Genomic DNA, 19,165 nt, shown 5'->3' with positions numbered 1-19,165 from the left:
CATCTGGTAGAAGCTGATTCCCCATAGTCAGTTTGGGCACAATAACTATATTCACTATTCACTATAATAATATAGTGAATCAGTATCACTCAGAAATAATTTGAATTGATTGCTATGTGTTAATATCATGCTGACATAGGAAATTTTGATATTAACCATGACACCCTCATGACTTCAACTATACAAGCTACTACTAAACTACTTAATAATTTAAGTACCTTAGAAAATAATTCACTCTCTCAAGTATAACCTAAAAGCTGGATCAGAGTACAGCATTACACAATAAAAGCAGCATCCTCACTATAAATCAGCTCTTGAACAGATGCCAATGCCAGTTTGAGTCCAACATGCTGCCCTTGCAAAAGCAACAATATACAGGTTAATTTGGCTCACCATACCCTGTGTGGACTACATGGTGGTGGCTGAGCACTGTTTTCAGAATAGAAACACACAGCAGGCTCTGTTTACCTCCTAGGCCTGCCAGCAAGATCTAACCCCTCCTTGATCCCAGCTAATCCTCTGAGCTAATCTCCGCAATCATGAGAGCGGAGAGGGAAGACAGGAATAGTCGAGATTGTTACACCACAAACTCTGCCTTTCCCATTCAATGCGTTCAATGGGAGGAGAGGTGTCAGTGCTCTAACCTGCAGCGGCCCCAAGGCGAGGGATCCTTGGGCTAGGACCATGTGTACCACGATGATGGTCCTCACCACCATCGCCCTCGTCCTGCGGCAAATGTTCTCTAACAGGATCAAACCGTGAGTATATATCTTTATCATCCATCTTTTGTTTTTTACCAGGTTCTAGAGAATATTGTTCACCACAAACTCTACCTTACTTCTGAGTGATGAAGCCAAAATAATACTGCTCTTATCTTTTGTTTGGATTGAATTTTTATTTAGACTTGGCCAGTTGTGGGAAACTATTTCAATGCCTGACAAAAAAAGACAAATATATTCCACACAGCAACTTGAGGCTTGTGAGTAAAGCAGTAACTACTTATCTTGAAACAATCCCACCCATGCAGCCAATGATGAACACACACGAATAAACACAGAGAAAGTGAATGTGTGTGTGTGTGTGTGTTAGAGTGTGTGAGAGAGAGGGAGCTAGAGAGAGACTTATCTGCATCATTGATTTGAAATCACCCCCGTGATTATTTTAGGGTTTGCCTTGAGCAACAGTGTGTGGGTTAAGAGGCTGGGTACATAACAACAGTGTATTGCAGTTTGTAATGGAGAGATGAATGGAGGGGGGAAAGCATCTGAGCTCTTGAGTCCAGGGCTGCTAATTGACTCAAAGTGCAATCTTCTCAGCCCCCGGCCCTGCTCGGCCACTCGCACGGCAATGGCAAACAATGCCACGTGGCTATAGCTCCACGCAGCCTGGCAACAGCTAGCGCACACTGTCATGAACTAATGAACAGCAGAACCTTCTTCATAGGAAAATGCCAGACATTTGTCCTGGTCTGTTAACTGGACCCAGGCTATCCCTGGGGTGCCCGGGATTTTCCATGGGTCAAGTTACAAGGTGAAACCCACTGCAACTCAGATGGTCTATATAGACAACTGAACATGAATGAATGATAACTAATTATTAGAAAATGGGTTAACACATTTTATCCAGCAGAGCCTCCAAAGAGCTATGTGTATTATTGCCCAGTCAAGAAATAAGCAACTGTGATGATTGCTGAGGGTCGTGTCTTTTATCACCACCAACAGGCAAAAAGAGGCTATTGAAACAGACGAGCCCTACATGAAGAGCAATGGAGCAGCGGAAACCCAAAAATGACAACAGAGGGCATAACAGGGTATGAAGCCACCAAACATGAAGTCACTGTGAATCTCTTGCTATTGTAAATGAACAGATGGGAATAGACCTGGACTGATAAAATGTAAGTGGCAAAAGATGGCAATAAATGAAAGGCTGAAACACACCTTATGTCCTGCCAGTAGTGTATTTGCCAGCGTATAAGGAAGACTATTCAGGCTATTACTAAACTAAAACGAATAATTTCTGAAAAAGAGAACTAATCCAAAACTAGAAACTAACATCTGAAAGCGTGGGAGAATGTGAAACTAAATTGCTAAATTGCTAAATTGCTAAATTGCTAAATTGCAGCTGAATTCCAAAGTGAAATAAAATTGTCATGAAAATCTTGCAAAAAACAAAACAATTATAGCCTAAGCCGGGTATGAATGATGGCCTATTGTGATACAACAAAATTGAGAATTGCAGTGACAGAGAGAGACAGACAGACAGACAGACAGACAGTGAGGGGGGGTCAGGGGGTGGGGGGGGCTCCAGACGGGGGGAGAAAGTGGAGCAATGGAGCATGTTCCAGAGGCAGAGATGCATGAAGTGCTAAGACGCCTGCCCCACATTCTGCTCTTAAGTACTCACCGCTACACTGCTAATACTAAATGATTTAGAGGCAGAACAACAAATCCATCAGCTCTTTGGAAGGTTATTATAAATACATTACCCCACAACCGCACCGCTCAGTGTAGCTGTAAAGGGCCTTCGCATGAGGCAATAAACAAGCTGACCATGTACCTGACCATGTGTCATGCTGCAGGCAGGTAACAGGCTTGTGTTATCTTTCACTTGTTGTTGTTTGTTCAACGGGATCAGCCTGATTCATTCTTTCATAGTAGATTATTTCCTTAAATGATTCATGTCCCTGCATGTCAGCTTGCTCTTCCCCTCTGCTCTCTCTCCTGCAGACATGAACCGAGACCGGAGTGGCCCGTCATCTCAGAGGGTGTGTGCATCTGGTGAGCTCTCTCATTGGCCGCATCCCACCTAGTATAAATCACACACCAAATAATCAAACGTGGTACATGGTTTATTGCTTTGGCAACATTAAAATTCAACAAACCTTAACTTGTTTTCTCTTTGTGTATTTTTTTTTTTTTCTAGTGGCCCCTGCCAGGAAAAAAACAATCCTTATTTCCAACCCAGAGATACTACTTCTGTCTCCTCTCATTGATCTGACACTTCTGCACTTGACAGCTCTAGTTTCCTGCACTCTAAGACTCGCGAATGCCACCAGGAATAAGAAAGTGGGCTAGAACAACAAAATAAGGCCTGTTTTGATCACGGCTTCCCTTATCTGTCCTGCAGATGCTCCCAATATTGTAACAGCAAAAGGGCAGTCCCAAGAGGCTTCTTGGGTTGAATGAATTCCAGATGGGAAAATTGAACTTTGAAGCTGAAGTTACAGCGTTTCCTTTTTTTGTTGTTGATGTTAGAACACTTGAGAATGTCACTTCAAAGTTTGAAAGATGAAATGTTCTGTGCCTCGACATAAAACAGCCACAATCATTTTCTTTGATTTTCTTTTTTGTTTGTTTGTGACCAAATGTAATGATTCATGTTAAATGTATGTTTTCAAAGAACTGGAAGAGCTTTGAGAGGATATATCCTAAAGAGAAGGCTGTTTCTCTCATATTTTTCAAGTGACCTGATTCATTTTTGCCCCTGAAATAGGAGCTAAAGACAAGCAATGTATATGGCAGGTAGCGGCACCGTGTCATTAAAGGTCTATATTGTTTTCTGTTTACACAGAGGAAGCCTAGAAATGAAATAAAGTAATGAAATTGTTTTGTGTCAGTTTTGGGTCATTGTGTGCTATTGAAGTATTATTGAACATTGGTGCTCTTGTATGCACAAACAACAGAGCATCTGCTTTTGATTCCCCGATGATTTATTGCAAACTTATTCTTATGATTGCATCAGTGAAGCATTTAGTTTCCTCTCTACTTGTGCCCACTCTACCTCACTCCGACAGTATGGTGGGTTGAAGAGGTCAGTCTTGTTAATTAATGATTCCTATTTGGTTGTGTAGCGTCTTTGTGGCCGCCTTGCACTGTTAGCCACGTCAGCAAACTTTTCCAGCTCTGTAAAAATGGCAGCTGAAAAGTCTGATGACATTACAGTGTAAATGGAGGGCTCTTTATGAGTAGAGATCTTCCCAGAGACAGAACCAGTTAGCGAAGTTGGTCAGAGCTGCAGATTTCTATCTAACACAGACTCAGCTCATGTATTTTTAGCCGTGCTATTGCCTCACAATTGATTTTGATCTCTAAACATACAAAAGTGCTTAAGTCTTACTCTTTGTCTTCCACCCATTCCATCCGCCTAGATCAAAAAAAAGGATGGTTGTTTCAAGGTCTGAAAAGTCCTAAAATGTTGATATGGATCATGAATTAAGAAACCCTCGATCTTCACAGTCATTCACAAAATCCAGTATATATTACAAAATCATCTCTACCAATCTGTCCTCCGCCCTGACACCGTGAGATACTTCACGATTGCACATGTACATGACTTTATCACAGCAGGCTTATTATATGAATTTTAACTTGTGTAAAAGTTTACACATGATTGAGCAGATATAGCCCAGCTGATAATGCACATGTGAAAGGTTTATTTTCTTTAACCTATGGAGATAACTGTAGGGTTACATGCTGGGTGCAGAAAGTTGACTTGACGGGGGAACCTTTACTTGCACAACACATGAAATATGTTATGCTGGGACATAAAGAGGGACCCCCCCCCACCATCACCACTAGACCAATTCAACAACAAAGAAAGCAAAAATAAACTAAATGTTCCTGCATGTATGTTTTAGAGTGGGGCAACCCTCTGTTCCCCATGATTCAAAACAAATACCTCTTTAGGAAATTATTTGACAATGGCTTTTACAACAATTAATGGGGAAAAAATGATAACCTTGGCCTATTTAATCCCAGCACTGAAACATCTGAAAAGGCCTGTGCCATGGAGAGGTTAAAGAATAGAGAAAAGGACCAACACTGAGCTGAGGCCTCATAACACATGGTGTTATGAGCCTGGCTTGGGTTAATGTGCTGTCTGGAGATGTAGGGTGGTTAGCTTAATTATGGTTGTTCTGATTAACAGTGCAACAGTAATCTACACTGAATTAAACATATAGCATAGATAAATAATTCATCTCTTCAGTTTTGTAGTATCTGATTTGTTGCAACTAATTTTCTTAGCTCAGATGCCACCTGGTGGTGAATTTAAAATCAGATTGGTAGATATCACAAAGGAAACAAGCAAATTAAGATGTCAAAAGAAGTCCAAAACAAGTAACCTTGTTATTCAAATACATGCCAAAACAAGCCATCTTTCTCTAAACGTTTTTTTTCTCTAAAGGATGCGCTAGAACTACTTTACCCATAATGCACTGTGAACTGTAAACAGGAAGTATACGTTGAGGTCGCCGCGAGAAAGCCATTAGCTGCGGCAAATCGCGCAAATTTAAAACCTTGTGGATTGACTGTCAGTTAGTTTGCATTAGACGCATGTATAGCTCAAAAGGTACACTTTGTACCCATAAGGTTATGGTCAGAAGTCAGCAGGGGCGAAGCTGGGTTCGGTGAGAAGTAACTGCTAACGTACAGGCTTGTCCATGCAGCCGATGTGGTATGTAACGGTGGTGTGACTGACTTCACCTCAAGTTGACTGGCTAATTTTAAAAACAGCTAAGCGTCGCTGTAAGACCACTGTGTTTAAACATGAAACGATGCGATGCATAACCTAATGAGCAAACTATAATTATGTTTCTTCAAGTAACCCTGACCGCGAAAGCCAGTCAATCTGCAACCCGGAGTGTGGTTACCAATGGTGACGGGAGACGCCTAATGAGATTTGCTCTCAGATTCAGCGGTATCAGCAGAGATGGTGAGTCAGTCAGACTTGAACCAATGCAAACATGTAGTGATTAATCTGTTCTAACAACCTAACCTGTGAAAACAAGATTATTTTTTATGTATACAACTGATTTGCTGGATCCACGATTCTCCTCCGATTCACACTGCTCTATTCTAGCAGTGTAATATTATGTTTGTCTCAATTATTTACAGGCTTCAAAGCCGAAGAGCAAACTATTCAAGAGTAAGTTCCTCCAGTGTTACTTAAATACTGTATACTACAATATACTCTGAGCTGATCATGAACTTGAATTAAATCACCTCATGGTTTTCTCCAGATTCATATGAAGATGAAGGCTTGTTTGACAACTTGCTTGGCGATAAGAGTAAGTGAGCACACTCCTGCAAAATTGATCAGACCTGTTTTTGTGGTCACTGTATTATCACTGTGAAAGTTTAATATGTTATGGTATTTTCTTTCATCTATTTGCTCATCAGAACAAGTACTAAGGGGGAAATCAGCTCGTGGTGGACCAGTGAATCGGTGAGTCAAGAAGGTCAGAAGGAATTAAACTGAGAGTAGCACACTATAAACTATAAACTATCACTCTTCCTGTTTACAAGGAATGTTTCTTTTCTTCTCCAGCTCATCTGTCAATGATAACTTGTTCAGTATACTTGCTGAGGAAGCAAAGAGGGATGCTGGCCACACTGAGGTGAGTTGGCTGTCAGAGAAGTCACATGGGGACTTGGCTCTATCCATAAAGATGTATACATTACATTCCTGGTATGAAAGATAATATATGATGAGGATTGACTGGTTGGTTGGTTACACATATAATATTCTGTGGTTCTCTTTATTTGGCCAATTATTTTCATCTCCGTCCAAGGACTCTGACGTCTCAGAGGCAGATCCTAATGACATACTGAAGAACATGAAGGTAATGATGAAATGGGGTGGTGGGGGACCGAAAGAGATTAATTTTACCTTTGCTGTTGTCTGTACATGTTCACAGGTTCCCTAACAGTGCCTGTTGTGTTTCTGTTTATCCTTGCACAGGACATGGATGATATGGATGCAGACCTGTTTGCATCAAAGAAAAAGCCCAGTTCAGCCCCCGCGCAAACAAAGAAAGACCCTCCCACATCGGAAAGTAATGTAAAACCAGAGGGAACAGGTAATTCAGTGCAATGTGTTCCTGCATAAATTACTTTCCCACCATTAGCTTCACATCATTACTGGCTTTGATGTTTCCATTATAAGCAGTGGTTAGAGAGAGCTGTCTTCCCTCTTCACACAGATGAACTCACCTTGGAAGGGAAGAAGCCAAGCTCCGCCCCTTCATCCACAACACGTGGCTACAAGAAGTTCACCTTCTCTGGTGAGTAAGACTCCGCTGCCCATCCATGTCTGACTGATCTTGATGTAACTCAACAGGAGAGAACAAAAGAAACAAACAGAAAGCTGTACACTTTACAGATAACTGCATTATTTTTTCTCAAATCGTTGCATTAATTCAGATTCAGAAGACATATGTTTCAGTTTGGGCTTTAGCTTGTAGCTGCATATTATCAGGTCAACTGTAACAATATACTTCAGTGATAGTGATAAGTTGGCTATCCCATAGCTAATATGGTGCTTTATTAATTCAAGAAATCTTGTAGGATGCCCTCTCCTTCAGTTTCTTGCAAAATCTCAGCACCACAAAATAACTATCCAACTAATACATTCCCTTGTATAAACATGTATGCCCAGCCAAACTGACTATTAAAAATATTGAAAAAAATAATGAACATATATGGCATATATGTAGAATATTTAAAACATCTATCTAAGTGTATTATATTTTCATATCACTTGACTGCTTTACAGCCTGGTGTCCAAACATCAGTGTAAACAATACATCTGCAGTATTGGTGTTAATAGAATCTCATTTCCTCTCCACAGATCTAGACGACCCCTTGGCCGACCTGCTTGATGATTTGCTTCCAGAGGAAACCAAGGCACAACCTAAAACGAGCGTGCAGAAGGCTAAACCTGAAAAATCAGGGCTATCTCCTTCAGCATCCCCCATCATAAAGAAGGAAACAGGTCAGCCTTAAATTATTTTTTCTTTGTTTTTTGTTTTCCTATGTAACAAGACATCCACTGAAATATGTGTGTGTGTGTGTGTATTCTTCCATCGCCAGTTAAGGCACCAAAGAAACGGGACGAGCTTACGTTTGATGACGATGAGGATGACCTAATGGATGCACTAGGATTTAACAGTGAGAAAGACAATACAAAAAAAAAAGAGACTGTGCTTCGGCCCAACAGGGAAAGGTAACACCCCTGATCTATGTGGTACAATATCATGATGTGGGTTGGCTCAAATTATGGGAAATATGTTAATCCCAATTCATTTGCTAAATTTCAGGAAAATAATTTCATTGCACTTTTGTACCTTCACATATATTTTCACTTTTCTTTACTGCAGTATTTCTCAAAGTAGCAGCAGCTACAGACAGTCTTGTTTTCACTCTTACTGTTTTACTCTTATTGGGGTCCTTATTTACAATACTCAAATAATAAATTACTACATTACTACTTTGGGGCATGACAAAACAATAGCCACTTATTGGCTCAAGGTCCACATTACATAGGACAAGTTACAGAAACAGACAGGACAGGACACAAAGGACACAGGACTGGACACAGTAGAAACCTCATTATACCGGACAAGACAGTAAATTACACAGGACAGGCCAGTGTACAGGACAGGACTCAAGAACATCTAACCCCTAAAACAAATCATGAAATATATCCTAAAGGTTTCCCCCATTTCACTGTTCCGTCTCTCCGTAGTAGTGAGCTCCCCCAGAGAGCCCGTACCAGGCTAGATGAGATTCTGGAGCGTGGGACGTCCCCTCGTCTCCTGGAGCGCCCACCCACAGGGGAGAGGAAGGACCAGCCTCAGCCTCTAGAGAGGCAGCAACAGGAGAAGACCTCCAGTGCTAAAGGTGACAGCACCATGGCTTTTTGCTTAGCATAGCTGTGAGCAAGCACCCTTTATAAGAATGAATTGATCATGAAGTTCATTTTTGTTTTGTTTTTTCCCATTTGTCAGAACCCTTTCTAGAAGATGACCTCACTTTTGGTTCCTATCAGCCCACATTGGCATCCACTCCTGAAGGACGCCAGTCACGCCGGCAGTCTGTCAGGTGTGTGTGAAGTCCAGGCTCATTATTTTATATGCATGCTATTGATTGCTTTTTTTTTTCCAAAAGAGGTACAATATCTAACAGTATATGTCTTTGATTAAGAAATTATGATTCTCTCAGATTTTCCACAGAGGATATAAGTGCCTTTACCCCGGAGAGGAAACCGAAACCCACCACTCCGGCCACACCCACCACCCCCACCTCCACTCGTCCCCGCAACTCAGCTGACTGGCTGGGCCTCAAGACGAGCGATGAGTATAATTACCTCGAGGATGACGCCAAACACCCCAAGACCTCGCCGGAGACTCCAAAGACTCCCTCCTCTCCTTCAGCGGAGAGAAGATCTTCCCTGACTGGTAGCAGTGCCGCGCCTGCAGCAAAAACGGCAGCAGACACCTCAGCCCCGGCCGCCACCCTCACCAAACCCCCCAAGCCAAGCCAAGAGGTCCCCAAAAGCCAGAAGAAAGAAGAGGAGGAGGATGACTGGTTGGCAGGAGCGCTGAGCCGGAAGAAGACTCTAGCGGTGTCGAACTCGGAGGCGAGAAGGTCCAAGCAGGAAGACTCTTTGGGCCTGGGAGAAGAGGTGGATGTGGAGTCTGTTGTTAGGTACAGAAGCAGTGGAGGCACCACCACATACTACCACAGAAGTAGCTGAAAACAAATTCATGTTCCTCCCTATTGAACGATTATCTCCTCTGTTTTTCAGTAAACCATCGTCAGCTCCCAGGAGCAGAGAAGACACGTTCACATCCATCAAGGAACCTGGGTAAGATAGATTTCTCATGTAAATCCATATACTGTAGTTACTCTAGATGTGTGAAATCCATATAAATAACTGACACTATCAACACCTGTTGTGTTGTGCAGAGACACTCCTCGTAGGCCGCCCAGCCCCACCGCTCACTCTACCCCAGTCAGAGATGAGAGGACAAAGCCAGATGTTCACTCATTGGCACTAGGTGATCCATCCAAGTAACTACTCTTGTAGCACAGTGGAGACACATTTTTTCTCTGTTACATTCCATTTAACATTTGTGTAATAAAAGTTGTACTGTGTTACGTAACAAGCATGTTTTATTTTTCAAGCCAAGTCCCTCCCTAGTAACTGTGCACGTCTAGTAGCCTCTCTTTGACCCAGTTGATTGATCAGTCAGACTCTCACTAGGGCTAACAATCAGATTGGAGAGAATATCCAGGCATGCCCACAGAATCTGACACTTTGACAAACTGAATGTATCAGACACCATGTTGTGCACTCAAAAGATCTTCAAACTCTTGTTGAAGAAGAGTGTACCACTTGGCTCCATGTGGTGCTCATAATCTTAGGGAACCCACAACCCACATTCTACTGAATCATCAACTCCTCCTTTCGTACAGACACCGCACCCACAGCCCCCTCGCCTCCACCGCAATCCCCCTCGATAGTCATCCAGCATACACCCACACCCCAGCCAACCCCTCACCCCCACCCCGCCTCAATATCCCCTTCACCGCCCGTGCTCCCTCCGAAGGCAGACCTTGCGCGAACTCTTGCTTCGTCTCACACCTCAGACCGCCGCCGCCCTCAAGTTACCGGTCCCACACCAGCCCCCGCTGCTAGCAGTAGCCACCCCCAGCCTCACCCTCAGCCCCAGCCCCAGCCCCACCACTTCCCATCCCTTGTGGACTCCAGTGCGCTAGGATGGCCCAGTCAGGCTGCTGATGAACCGCGGCAGTGGCAGCCATTGTCCGGCCCCACGTCTACTATACTGCCTGGCTCTGTGTGGTGTAGGTAATCCTAGGGAGACATGAAGTAGGAGATCATTTCATTTTAGATAAAGTAGCATTTTCTACTGTTGCTCTAGCATCTAGTGTCACAGTGTCAATGCGATGTTGATAATGTCCCGCTGGTCACTCATGGTCGATTTCTTTTCAGCCGTGCCACAACAAAACCAAATGCAGAACACAGCAACTGCTGTCCAGCAACAGGTATTCTTAATTTTCTAAAATGTATTTATTAATGTTTATAATGATTTAGTGTTTTTAAGCCCTTCCCCATCTCCTCAACAGGTGACACTTTCAGCAGACAGTCTGCAACACCTGTTCCTACAACAGCAGGTAAGAAATTTAAGAGTCTCTCTACTAGTGAATTTATTAAAAATGAGCGCATTCATCTTGTTTTTGTTTTTTTTGACTTGGCTACCCTTCCCCCAAAGATGATGCAGTCTGGGTTGCTGGGTCTAGGGGGCGTTGTGGATGCAGGGTCCCTGCAGAGACAGAAAGAGAAAGAGCAACAGCCTGGAGATCATCAGGCTTTACAGGCTCGCATCATCCAGCTGGAGGGACAGGTGTGTGGGAGCCGTTGTGGCCGTGATGCCTGCCTGCTCATTATTTGTAGGAATGAGTAACTGGCACATAGAGCGATAAAGACAAGATACTGTTGGCTTTATCAGGGATATTAAAATCTTATAATACATAAAGGAACAATAGAGTTAAGTATCTGGGAGTTAACTTCATCATTTCCTCTTTTTAAGCAATAATTTAATGAACTGCATAATAACCTAAACTTACTCCACCACCCTGCAGCCCCAGCTTCCCTTCCCTAGTTACCTCCCTGTATATGTCTAGCCTAAGATCCTGTGTGTTATCGTCCAGGTGAAGACCCTGCAGCTGGAGCGAGACCAGAGCCAGATGCTGCTGGAGTGTGTTCAGCAGCGGCACAAGCAGGATGTGGAGCTCATGGAGAACGCACACAAGTAGGAGTTCACTCCCAGAGCTTGTCAGGCCGAACTCATTATGCGTATATCCCTGCTCTTCAAGCGGCTAATGTGTGTGCGTGCTTGACACATAAATATTTCTTTGCACTTCCAGGTCTCGTGTGAAGCTGCTTGAGGAATCGGCAGCCCAGAGGGAGGCACGGGCGCGGCAGGAGTGCGAGGACCTAATGGAGCGCCTGGCCACGGTTACGCGGCTGGCTGAGCAGGAGCGCTCAGAGCTGCAGGTTCAGCACCAGCGCAGACTGGCCCAGAGCCAGCAGGACAGAGACCGCGAGGTGGAGAGACTCCGGGACCTACAGAGGTACCAGAGACCTGTCTTGTCCATAGTTCTTTTTCTGTATGTTGACCTATGATATAGTAATATAGCAATAAAACACGGTACAAAAGTCAAGCAATAGGTAAAGAACAAATTTAACTGTATTGTGGCATTTATACAACAGTTACCAACATGTGTAGTGACTGAAAAGTTGTCTTCAATGTAGTATACATTCATAAGAATAAAAAACAACAAAGATCAATAATGGTTCCTTGGGTACAAGAGCTGGCATACCAATATAACAAAGTTACCCATGCTGTATCTAAAATTAACAGCATGGTTGGAATGTGTCTTTGACCAATCAGATGACATGGCTGAACCTTTCTGTTACATAGTGCAGTTTAATGCTTGAGAACATCAGAAAGGGTACATATAACAGCCATAAACACATTTTAAGATAAATAAATGATCTTATAGTTTCACATACAGTATATTTGTCATATTTGTCCCACTTTGCCCTGCAGGAAGTCTATTTTGGAGATGAAGAAGGACCATGAAGACCAGGTCCTGAGACTGAAGAGGTTAAAGGATGAGGAGATTGATGCAGTCACGAGTGCAACATCACAGACCAGGTTAGAAATCATTAATGGAGAATACCAGTGTAATTCAATTTTTTTCATATCGCCATTAATGCCTATGAAGAGTCTGAACCCACCGATGTATTTACCACAGTCAGAAGCTACTATTGTCTACTGCGGGTTTGCCTTACCTCCCAGAAATCATAGACTTTACCACGCAGCTAATGTCACATTTAATGGGACTATTCTCTCTTTCTCCCATTACTGTGCTCTGTTACTTCCCTCTGGTGGCAGTGAAGAAGCAAAACGAAACTTAAGGCAGAGTGGGAGTCTATCTGGAGATGCGCAATGATCTGGGGTCTCATTTATAAAACTGTGCGTGGATTCCACACTAAAAGGTTACATGCGCACAAAAGAGGAAAAGTACGTACGTACAAAAATAATCAGATTTATAAAACCGTGCGTACGCACACCTGCACGCAATTTCCCCTTTATGAATCACAATCCAACTTGAAATGTTGCGCACGTGCACGAGCCTCATACTCCGCCCCTTAACTCCCACAATTAACCATAGATGGTCAATGAAACGCCCTGAATGAATACTGATGTGTATGTAAATATGTTTGTCATTCCATTCTCCCGTGTGAGAAAATGGCAAAGCCAGAGCCAGGCGGAAAAGATACATTTCCCCGGTGGCCTCAGTTCGGGCGTCACCAACCAGAAACAGTTTGTTGAGAGGAAAAATGGCTCTCTCCTCTTGAATGTTACACCTCGATGACGGGGGAAACCCTATTTAGTGGCATTGTGCCAGAAACACAGCGTGACACTGACTCGTATCGTAAATGTGCCTTTTGTTTTTGGAAAGAGTGAACGTAACCACGCACTCAGCATTTCACATTCATTTGATTTGAATAAAAAACGCATAGACAAGTTCTGTGTTCTCATTTTCTGACTCGGGGATCAGACAGCGCGCAACCGGGGTGAACAAGAGGAGGGCTGCGCCTGGCACCGGTGTCTCCAATGCGCCCTGTGCGTCATAACGCATCAGTATTTATTACCTTGAGACATCCAGTCCAATTGCCTAACACCTTGAATTTGTCAGATTAAATTGTGACAAACTGGGTCTCTGCTAAAAGACTGTAATGTACGTACTTGAGACTAATTCACACCATGTCAGCCTATAATGACATATAGATGCTTTTTGGACAAATGATCGGGTTTGGAACTAAAGCAACAAAGACGCTATTTAGTTGTAGCCTAGACGTTCTACCGACAAGGACTATTATCATTAGAGGGTTTCTAAGTTGATGTGGAGTCGGCCTGGAAATGATCTGAGTGTAAATGCCATTTTTTGCTTTATTTTACTACTTTGCCATCTCAGTCACCGTTTCCCACTGTCTCCAAAATGGTCGTCCGCATGGGTCAGAGTTTATGTACAGGTGCGCACATTCTCCCGTCAAGTTTGTTCGTCAATGTTTGTTGTTTGTATAGATCACAACTTTTGCGTGGGAAGTGGCATACGCCTCTTTCAGGCCCCGTTTTGTGCGTATGCAGCGGTTATAAATGAGACCCCTGTTCACATTCAATTCTGCCGGAATGGAAACACTTTTGACAGGATAAAGTCATGTTAGGAAAAAATATAACAATTGTGTAATTTAAAATGATTGATTACGTTGGTCAAGGCAGCAACAGAGTAGTAGACAACAAGCCTGGGACTATTTTAGTTTCCTTTTATTTCCTTTTATCCTCTTATCGCCAAAACGTCCATCTTTGGGTTTTTGGGTTGTTGTTTAGGGCAGAGTCTTACCAACATGAGGGCTTCAACCAGGTCCTCTGACTGAAAGATGGTCTCTCTTACTTTTCAACAGGTTTCTGAGATTATTGTCATATTTACAAGTAAGCATACTGTCTTCCTTCAGGTCTTTTGCAGTGGTGATTGAGCAGATGGAGCAGTTCTCCGTCCGGCTGGGAGAGCTTTCTTCTCGGGTGGAGAGCACCCACGAACACACAGCCCAGGGCCTGGAGCAGGGCGCACGCCAGAGAGACGAGCAGCTTCGAAGTAACTGCTGCACCTGCACACACACACACACTTGCACAGGATGTACAAAATAAGATCAAAGGTCCAAGATATGCTTGGCCTCTCTGGAGTTGTCTAAGTGCATTGTTGTATCACATTACGTCTGTGTTAAGGTCACACTGTTAATCTATGTTTCAGTGATGCAGGACCGTCTGGGCCAGCAGCAGAGAGCCATGGCGGAGGAGAGAGCTCACCTCAAGGAGGTCATTGCCAAGATGGACACTCAGCTGGCTGAGCAGCAGAGGCAACTTGAGAAGGTCAGGGTGTGAAAAAAGATTAGGCCTCAGATGGATGTTAAAGACTTAAATACATTACATAGATTGTTTGTTATACATGTTTGCTGTCATATAGTGGTATAGCACAGGTTAGCCTACTACACCCCTAGCCTACTCTTTTTTTCCCAAGATGGTGAAGATGCCATTTTTTTTTTTCACTGTGTATTGTATGTCTCAGGAGCGCTGGAGGGTGACAGCAGAGCAGGCCAAGGCAGAGTCGACCCAGAGAGGCCTAGAGGAGGAGAGGCGTTCCCTTAGCATGCACATCAACATGGAAAGAGAGGAGCTGGAAAGAGCTAAGGTAAGGTCGTGTTTCTCTAGTGTCTAGTATCTGTATCAGCACAGGCAGTGGGATAGACCTCCACCTTGCTCCCATGCCACTCTCCCTTACCTCTCCCTGCTGTCTCTCTTTCTGTCAGAGTGCATTACTGGAGGAGCAGCAGTCGGTGATGCAGCGCTGTGCAGAGGAGAGGAGGAAGTTGGCGGCTGAGTGGGCCCAGTTCCACACCCAGGAGAAGCAGAGGCAGGAGCGGGCCGAGCGGGAGGCCAGCAGGGCTCTGGAGAGGGACACCCAGAGAGAGGGCTCCATCTTCAGCCTGGCACAGGTGGGCGTAAGAGGGGAGGGGCTTATTGCAGTTGGTTTTCACTATCTTGCTTTGTCATATTTTGTTGGCTGATTGATCTGTTACTGTTATTACCTTAAAATCTAAGGCAATGAAAACAATATTGACTTCATTACACAAGCAGACTTATTTTGGTAAAATAGATATGTATATGAAATGCATGCAGTGTTTACATCATTAAATACAACGGTATATTTCTAAAAACATTTGCTTTACCCTCTACTGCACCTAAGACCCAATGTTGCCCCAAGGCCATAAAGTTTGCTGACTCCTGCCTCAGATGTTACAAGTCATTAGAGATCCACTAAATTGCTTTTCTCTCCTGGTTTCTCTGTTGTAGGAACAAGCAGACCTGAAGCTGCGTGCCGGAGAGCTGAAACAGAAGGGGGCAGCTGTGGCACAGGAGAGAGAGGCTCTGGAGAGACAAAGGGAGGAACTGGACCGAGAGAAGGAGAAGCTCAGCGGTACAGCCTTGAGACTGAAGACACGAGCCCAGGAGGTGGAGGCCTTCAGCAAGGTAAATTGACATTGACCCTTGATTGAATTGGAAATGAACAGAATGTGGACAATTACAATTACAATTTCACATTTGGCAGACGCTTTTATCCAAAGCGACTTACACATGAGATTTGCATACAACACAAGCAAGTATCTAGATAGGAGAGAACAACGAGAGTAAGTGCTATAGAGCTAAGTTCTGGTCCAACAGGACAAAGGTGCTACGAGACAGTGCAACAAGCGAAGTTCTGGTCCAACAGGACATAGGTGCTACGAGGGAGTGCTACAAGGCAGTGCTATGACCTAAGCACTTCATCCACTGTTATGCAAAGCGTTGTAGTAGAGCAACAATATCACTTTTGAACACATTATCTGTCGTGTTTTTAGCTGGCTACAGAAAAGTATGAGGAAGGAGAACGGGCATTGCAAGAGGCAAGACATGTAGAGACTGAACACCAGGCAAGACTCAGGACTATCCATTCCCAAATGGAGAGGCTGAGGCAGCAGGAGCAGCACCTCCATCAGGTATGTTTGCTTACAGTATCCTACACATTGTGCTTTTACTCTACAATGTTTATGGTACATATAATGGCAACTGTGATAGAATCTCAACCTTGTTTTTGCTACAGGAGCGAGTAAGGATAACTGATTTGCGAAGGGAAACGGAGAGGCTGAGACAGGGCCTTCCCATCACCCCTTTACCACAAATGGTGCCGCCTATTTTTACAGGTGAGGTAAACTGGTTTTTGCCAATCTAGAGCATTCAACAGTTAATATCAGGTTCCCCTGAGAGTTATTTTATGTGCAAACTAGGTTTGGCCATTTTTATTTTCAGACTTAAGTTCAGTGTTGCCAGATCCTGAGCTGGCATCCACCCTGAACATTCCCCCTCCTGCTTCAGTCGGCAGCCCTCGGACCTCTGAGCTGCAGGCGGGGCTGGCTCTACTCAAGCACACTGCAGAAATGGTAACCAGTGTGAGCTCATGAGTACTTAAGATCACAGTATAATTACTTCAAACTTGATCAAATGCCGTGTTGATTTCTTCACAGGATCGTGACTACCTCCAGGATGAGCAGTTCTTCCTCAATACACTGAAGAAATCATCTTACAATTCAGCTTTCCACACAGACTGACCAAGACACACCGAGTTTTCCCCATTAATTAAGATGCAGGTTACTTTATATCTGTTCCGATACTTGAATGTGCCATGACACTTTAATTTTATATAATGTTTTCTCACAAGTTTATTAAAACATTTTACAGCAAACTTCCTGGGTCTTTGTTAACATTCATACAAAACTTCAGTCATCAGCCACATGTCATTTAATAGAATCAGGGGACACAAAGACTGAGCGATTAACATTACAAATCAAGTTTAAACTACTCCATTGGCTATAAATGGTCTAGTGGCTTCACGGTTTTGGATCCATCACAAGGTGGTGTTGCATCTGCCTTTCTCCTTGATTCAATCTGTAAATAAAACAAGAAACCCCCATTTAGATTTTAGGGCTGACCTGAACCAAATTTATACATTCAGAGAGCCAATCCCATTCTGGTCCAGTGTCTCATATCAAGCCTCAGGTTACCATGACTCCACACTTGTGTTCAGACAGGGATAACTTGTATCATCACTGGCTTGAATATTCAAATCCATTTTTCAAGTTTGAGTTTTGCAGCAGTTACCTTCTCATGTCATTTCAGAGTCCACAGGCCTTCTCAAAGACTTGTGTCCACACTGTCACACCTGTAGGGGAAGACATTTTAAATCTGGATTAGATGGTGTTAAAACAATGCGTGCCATGAATCTGGGCTGTATCAGGGGACAGAGGGCATTTCTCAGAACAGCTTTTGCCATCGTCAGTTATCGCATCAGACGGCACTTCCTATGCAGCAATTTCATCACTGAATCCACAGCAACCTGGATCATGAGAAACACTGTGGTACATACCTTTCCACTTAGCTTCATTTCTTTGCACACTCAACACAGCGGAGGTGGAAAGGAGGCATCAGCAACCTGTAACACCACATTTCATTACTGATAGTTCCAAGTTATCGTGTGACTTCAGGTATCATTCTGCAGCAAGTCATCAGATACCATTGGTTTCCACACTTGTTCTTCAGACAGGGATAACAAACTCATCATACATACTGCGGGACATCAAGCATAAAACTCATAGGGTAAAGGCCAAGTGTACCTCAGTCATCAAGTCATTTCCCCTGCGTCAACCTTCGCCCATGGTTTCGGGCAGGTTCGCCTCACCGTTTCGATATCTGCCAAACAAACCTGGAAAAAGTGACAAATAAGAGTTAGAGAAGTTGGATCACCAAGACTTATTGGTCTCCACGTGAGGTTGTGTCGGCACAGGAAGGCCACGTATCTACCCCGCCATCTAAACAGCTTATTGTTAATATATTCAACTTTCAATTAAATATCATTGCACTGCATCCCAAAGAATTCAACATATGTGGCCTATGGCTCATGTCATAAGTAGGCTACTCTAAAACCCGACTATAACATTTGCCCAACACCCTTCTTGCACGTGTCTGGGTGGCTAAAATTAGCTAACAGCTAGCTACATGGTAAGCCTCCTCCACATAATTACTCACATCAGTATTCTCCATTCATGGCGGATAATCTGCATTAGAGTCCATGTTTCCACACAAATGCATTATGGAATATAAAAAACGATCTGTTACTGACATAAAATTACTTAATAACGTTGGCTACCGTCCGATACTAGAACCTCCTTGGCTTTCGCCAATGGCCAAATCAAGAACGGAAATCTCGCGTGATGCGGTTTTTATATGTTGTAAACGTCACATCCCACGTGATTAGTTCTTAACCAGTGATCGAACCTGGATCGAACCTAGAGTAGAAACCATGGATGTATTAAACTAGGTAGAAACACGCACTGGGTTGAGAAAAGTTCAGGTTTTATCAATTAATCATTCTTTCAGGTTTAATCATTAATTTGCTTCTAAATATATATTGTATCACAGAGATAGAGATTCACGAAATACGTTACAATTTTAATACTAATAATATTTAAAACAACAACCTTACGCAAAACTAGTTATATTTTAATGGGAAATGAAAAACTACACTGTAATAATAATAATAATAATAATAGTAATAATAATAATAATAATATAATTGTACAGGGACACTATCTTAATATCCCAAGAGAACTTTAAAAAAAAATATCATGCAGTTAGCCT

The 19,165-nt window shown here is 43.2% G+C and overlaps 1 protein-coding gene, 1 long non-coding RNA gene and 2 other non-coding genes across 4 annotated transcripts; 1 reads left to right on the top strand and 3 right to left on the bottom strand.

Moving 5' to 3' along the window:
• The first annotated feature begins 5,407 nt into the window (after positions 1-5,407).
• Positions 5,408-17,142, top strand: LOC139641148 (fas-binding factor 1 homolog). The gene is made up of 31 exons (XM_071515416.1): positions 5,408-5,454; positions 5,602-5,712; positions 5,895-5,925; positions 6,020-6,067; positions 6,180-6,225; positions 6,328-6,397; positions 6,572-6,622; positions 6,742-6,859; positions 6,983-7,063; positions 7,630-7,773; positions 7,872-8,004; positions 8,527-8,681; positions 8,789-8,882; positions 9,003-9,488; positions 9,589-9,648; positions 9,750-9,841; positions 10,798-10,850; positions 10,932-10,979; positions 11,078-11,209; positions 11,517-11,617; positions 11,733-11,939; positions 12,419-12,526; positions 14,392-14,531; positions 14,688-14,806; positions 15,003-15,125; positions 15,244-15,429; positions 15,788-15,964; positions 16,333-16,470; positions 16,575-16,674; positions 16,781-16,911; positions 16,996-17,142. Exons 2-31 carry the CDS (start codon positions 5,710-5,712, stop codon positions 17,077-17,079), a joined length of 3,459 nt encoding a protein of 1,152 aa, XP_071371517.1. The 5' UTR covers positions 5,408-5,454; positions 5,602-5,709; the 3' UTR covers positions 17,080-17,142.
• A 67-nt stretch (positions 17,143-17,209) lies between these two features.
• Positions 17,210-18,708, bottom strand: LOC139641149 (uncharacterized). Its single transcript, XR_011694968.1, has 5 exons — positions 18,554-18,708; positions 18,142-18,230; positions 17,895-17,960; positions 17,630-17,690; positions 17,210-17,416 (listed from the first exon to the last, which is right to left on the bottom strand). It is a non-coding gene; the product is annotated as an uncharacterized lncRNA (long non-coding RNA).
• On the bottom strand, positions 17,517-17,586 carry LOC139641157 (small nucleolar RNA R38). Its single transcript, XR_011694969.1, has one exon. It is a non-coding gene; the product is annotated as a small nucleolar RNA R38 (small nucleolar RNA).
• LOC139641158 (small nucleolar RNA SNORD49) lies at positions 17,781-17,853 on the bottom strand. The gene has a single exon (XR_011694970.1). It is a non-coding gene; the product is annotated as a small nucleolar RNA SNORD49 (small nucleolar RNA).
• Positions 18,709-19,165: the final 457 nt, after the last annotated feature.

This window comes from Centroberyx affinis, unplaced genomic scaffold (assembly GCF_046629955.1).
Source record: "Centroberyx affinis isolate AG114_WGS23_722 - 3 ecotype Tasmania unplaced genomic scaffold, CSIRO-AGI_Caff_v1 ptg000348l_1, whole genome shotgun sequence".
NCBI lineage: Eukaryota > Metazoa > Chordata > Actinopteri > Beryciformes > Berycidae > Centroberyx > Centroberyx affinis.
The sequence above is the reverse complement of the archived record's forward strand: the minus strand, read 5'-3'. Positions and strand labels throughout refer to the sequence as shown.

What these genes read in the sequence shown, in the direction of transcription:
- LOC139641148 (XM_071515416.1), top strand. An exon ending in CAACTTGCTTGGCGATAAGA is followed by an intron (nt 6,068 to 6,179) that starts GTAAGTGAGCAC and finishes TTTGCTCATCAG; the next exon opens with AACAAGTACTAAGGGGGAAA. An exon ending in CGTGGTGGACCAGTGAATCG is followed by an intron (nt 6,226 to 6,327) that starts GTGAGTCAAGAA and finishes TTTCTTCTCCAG; the next exon opens with CTCATCTGTCAATGATAACT.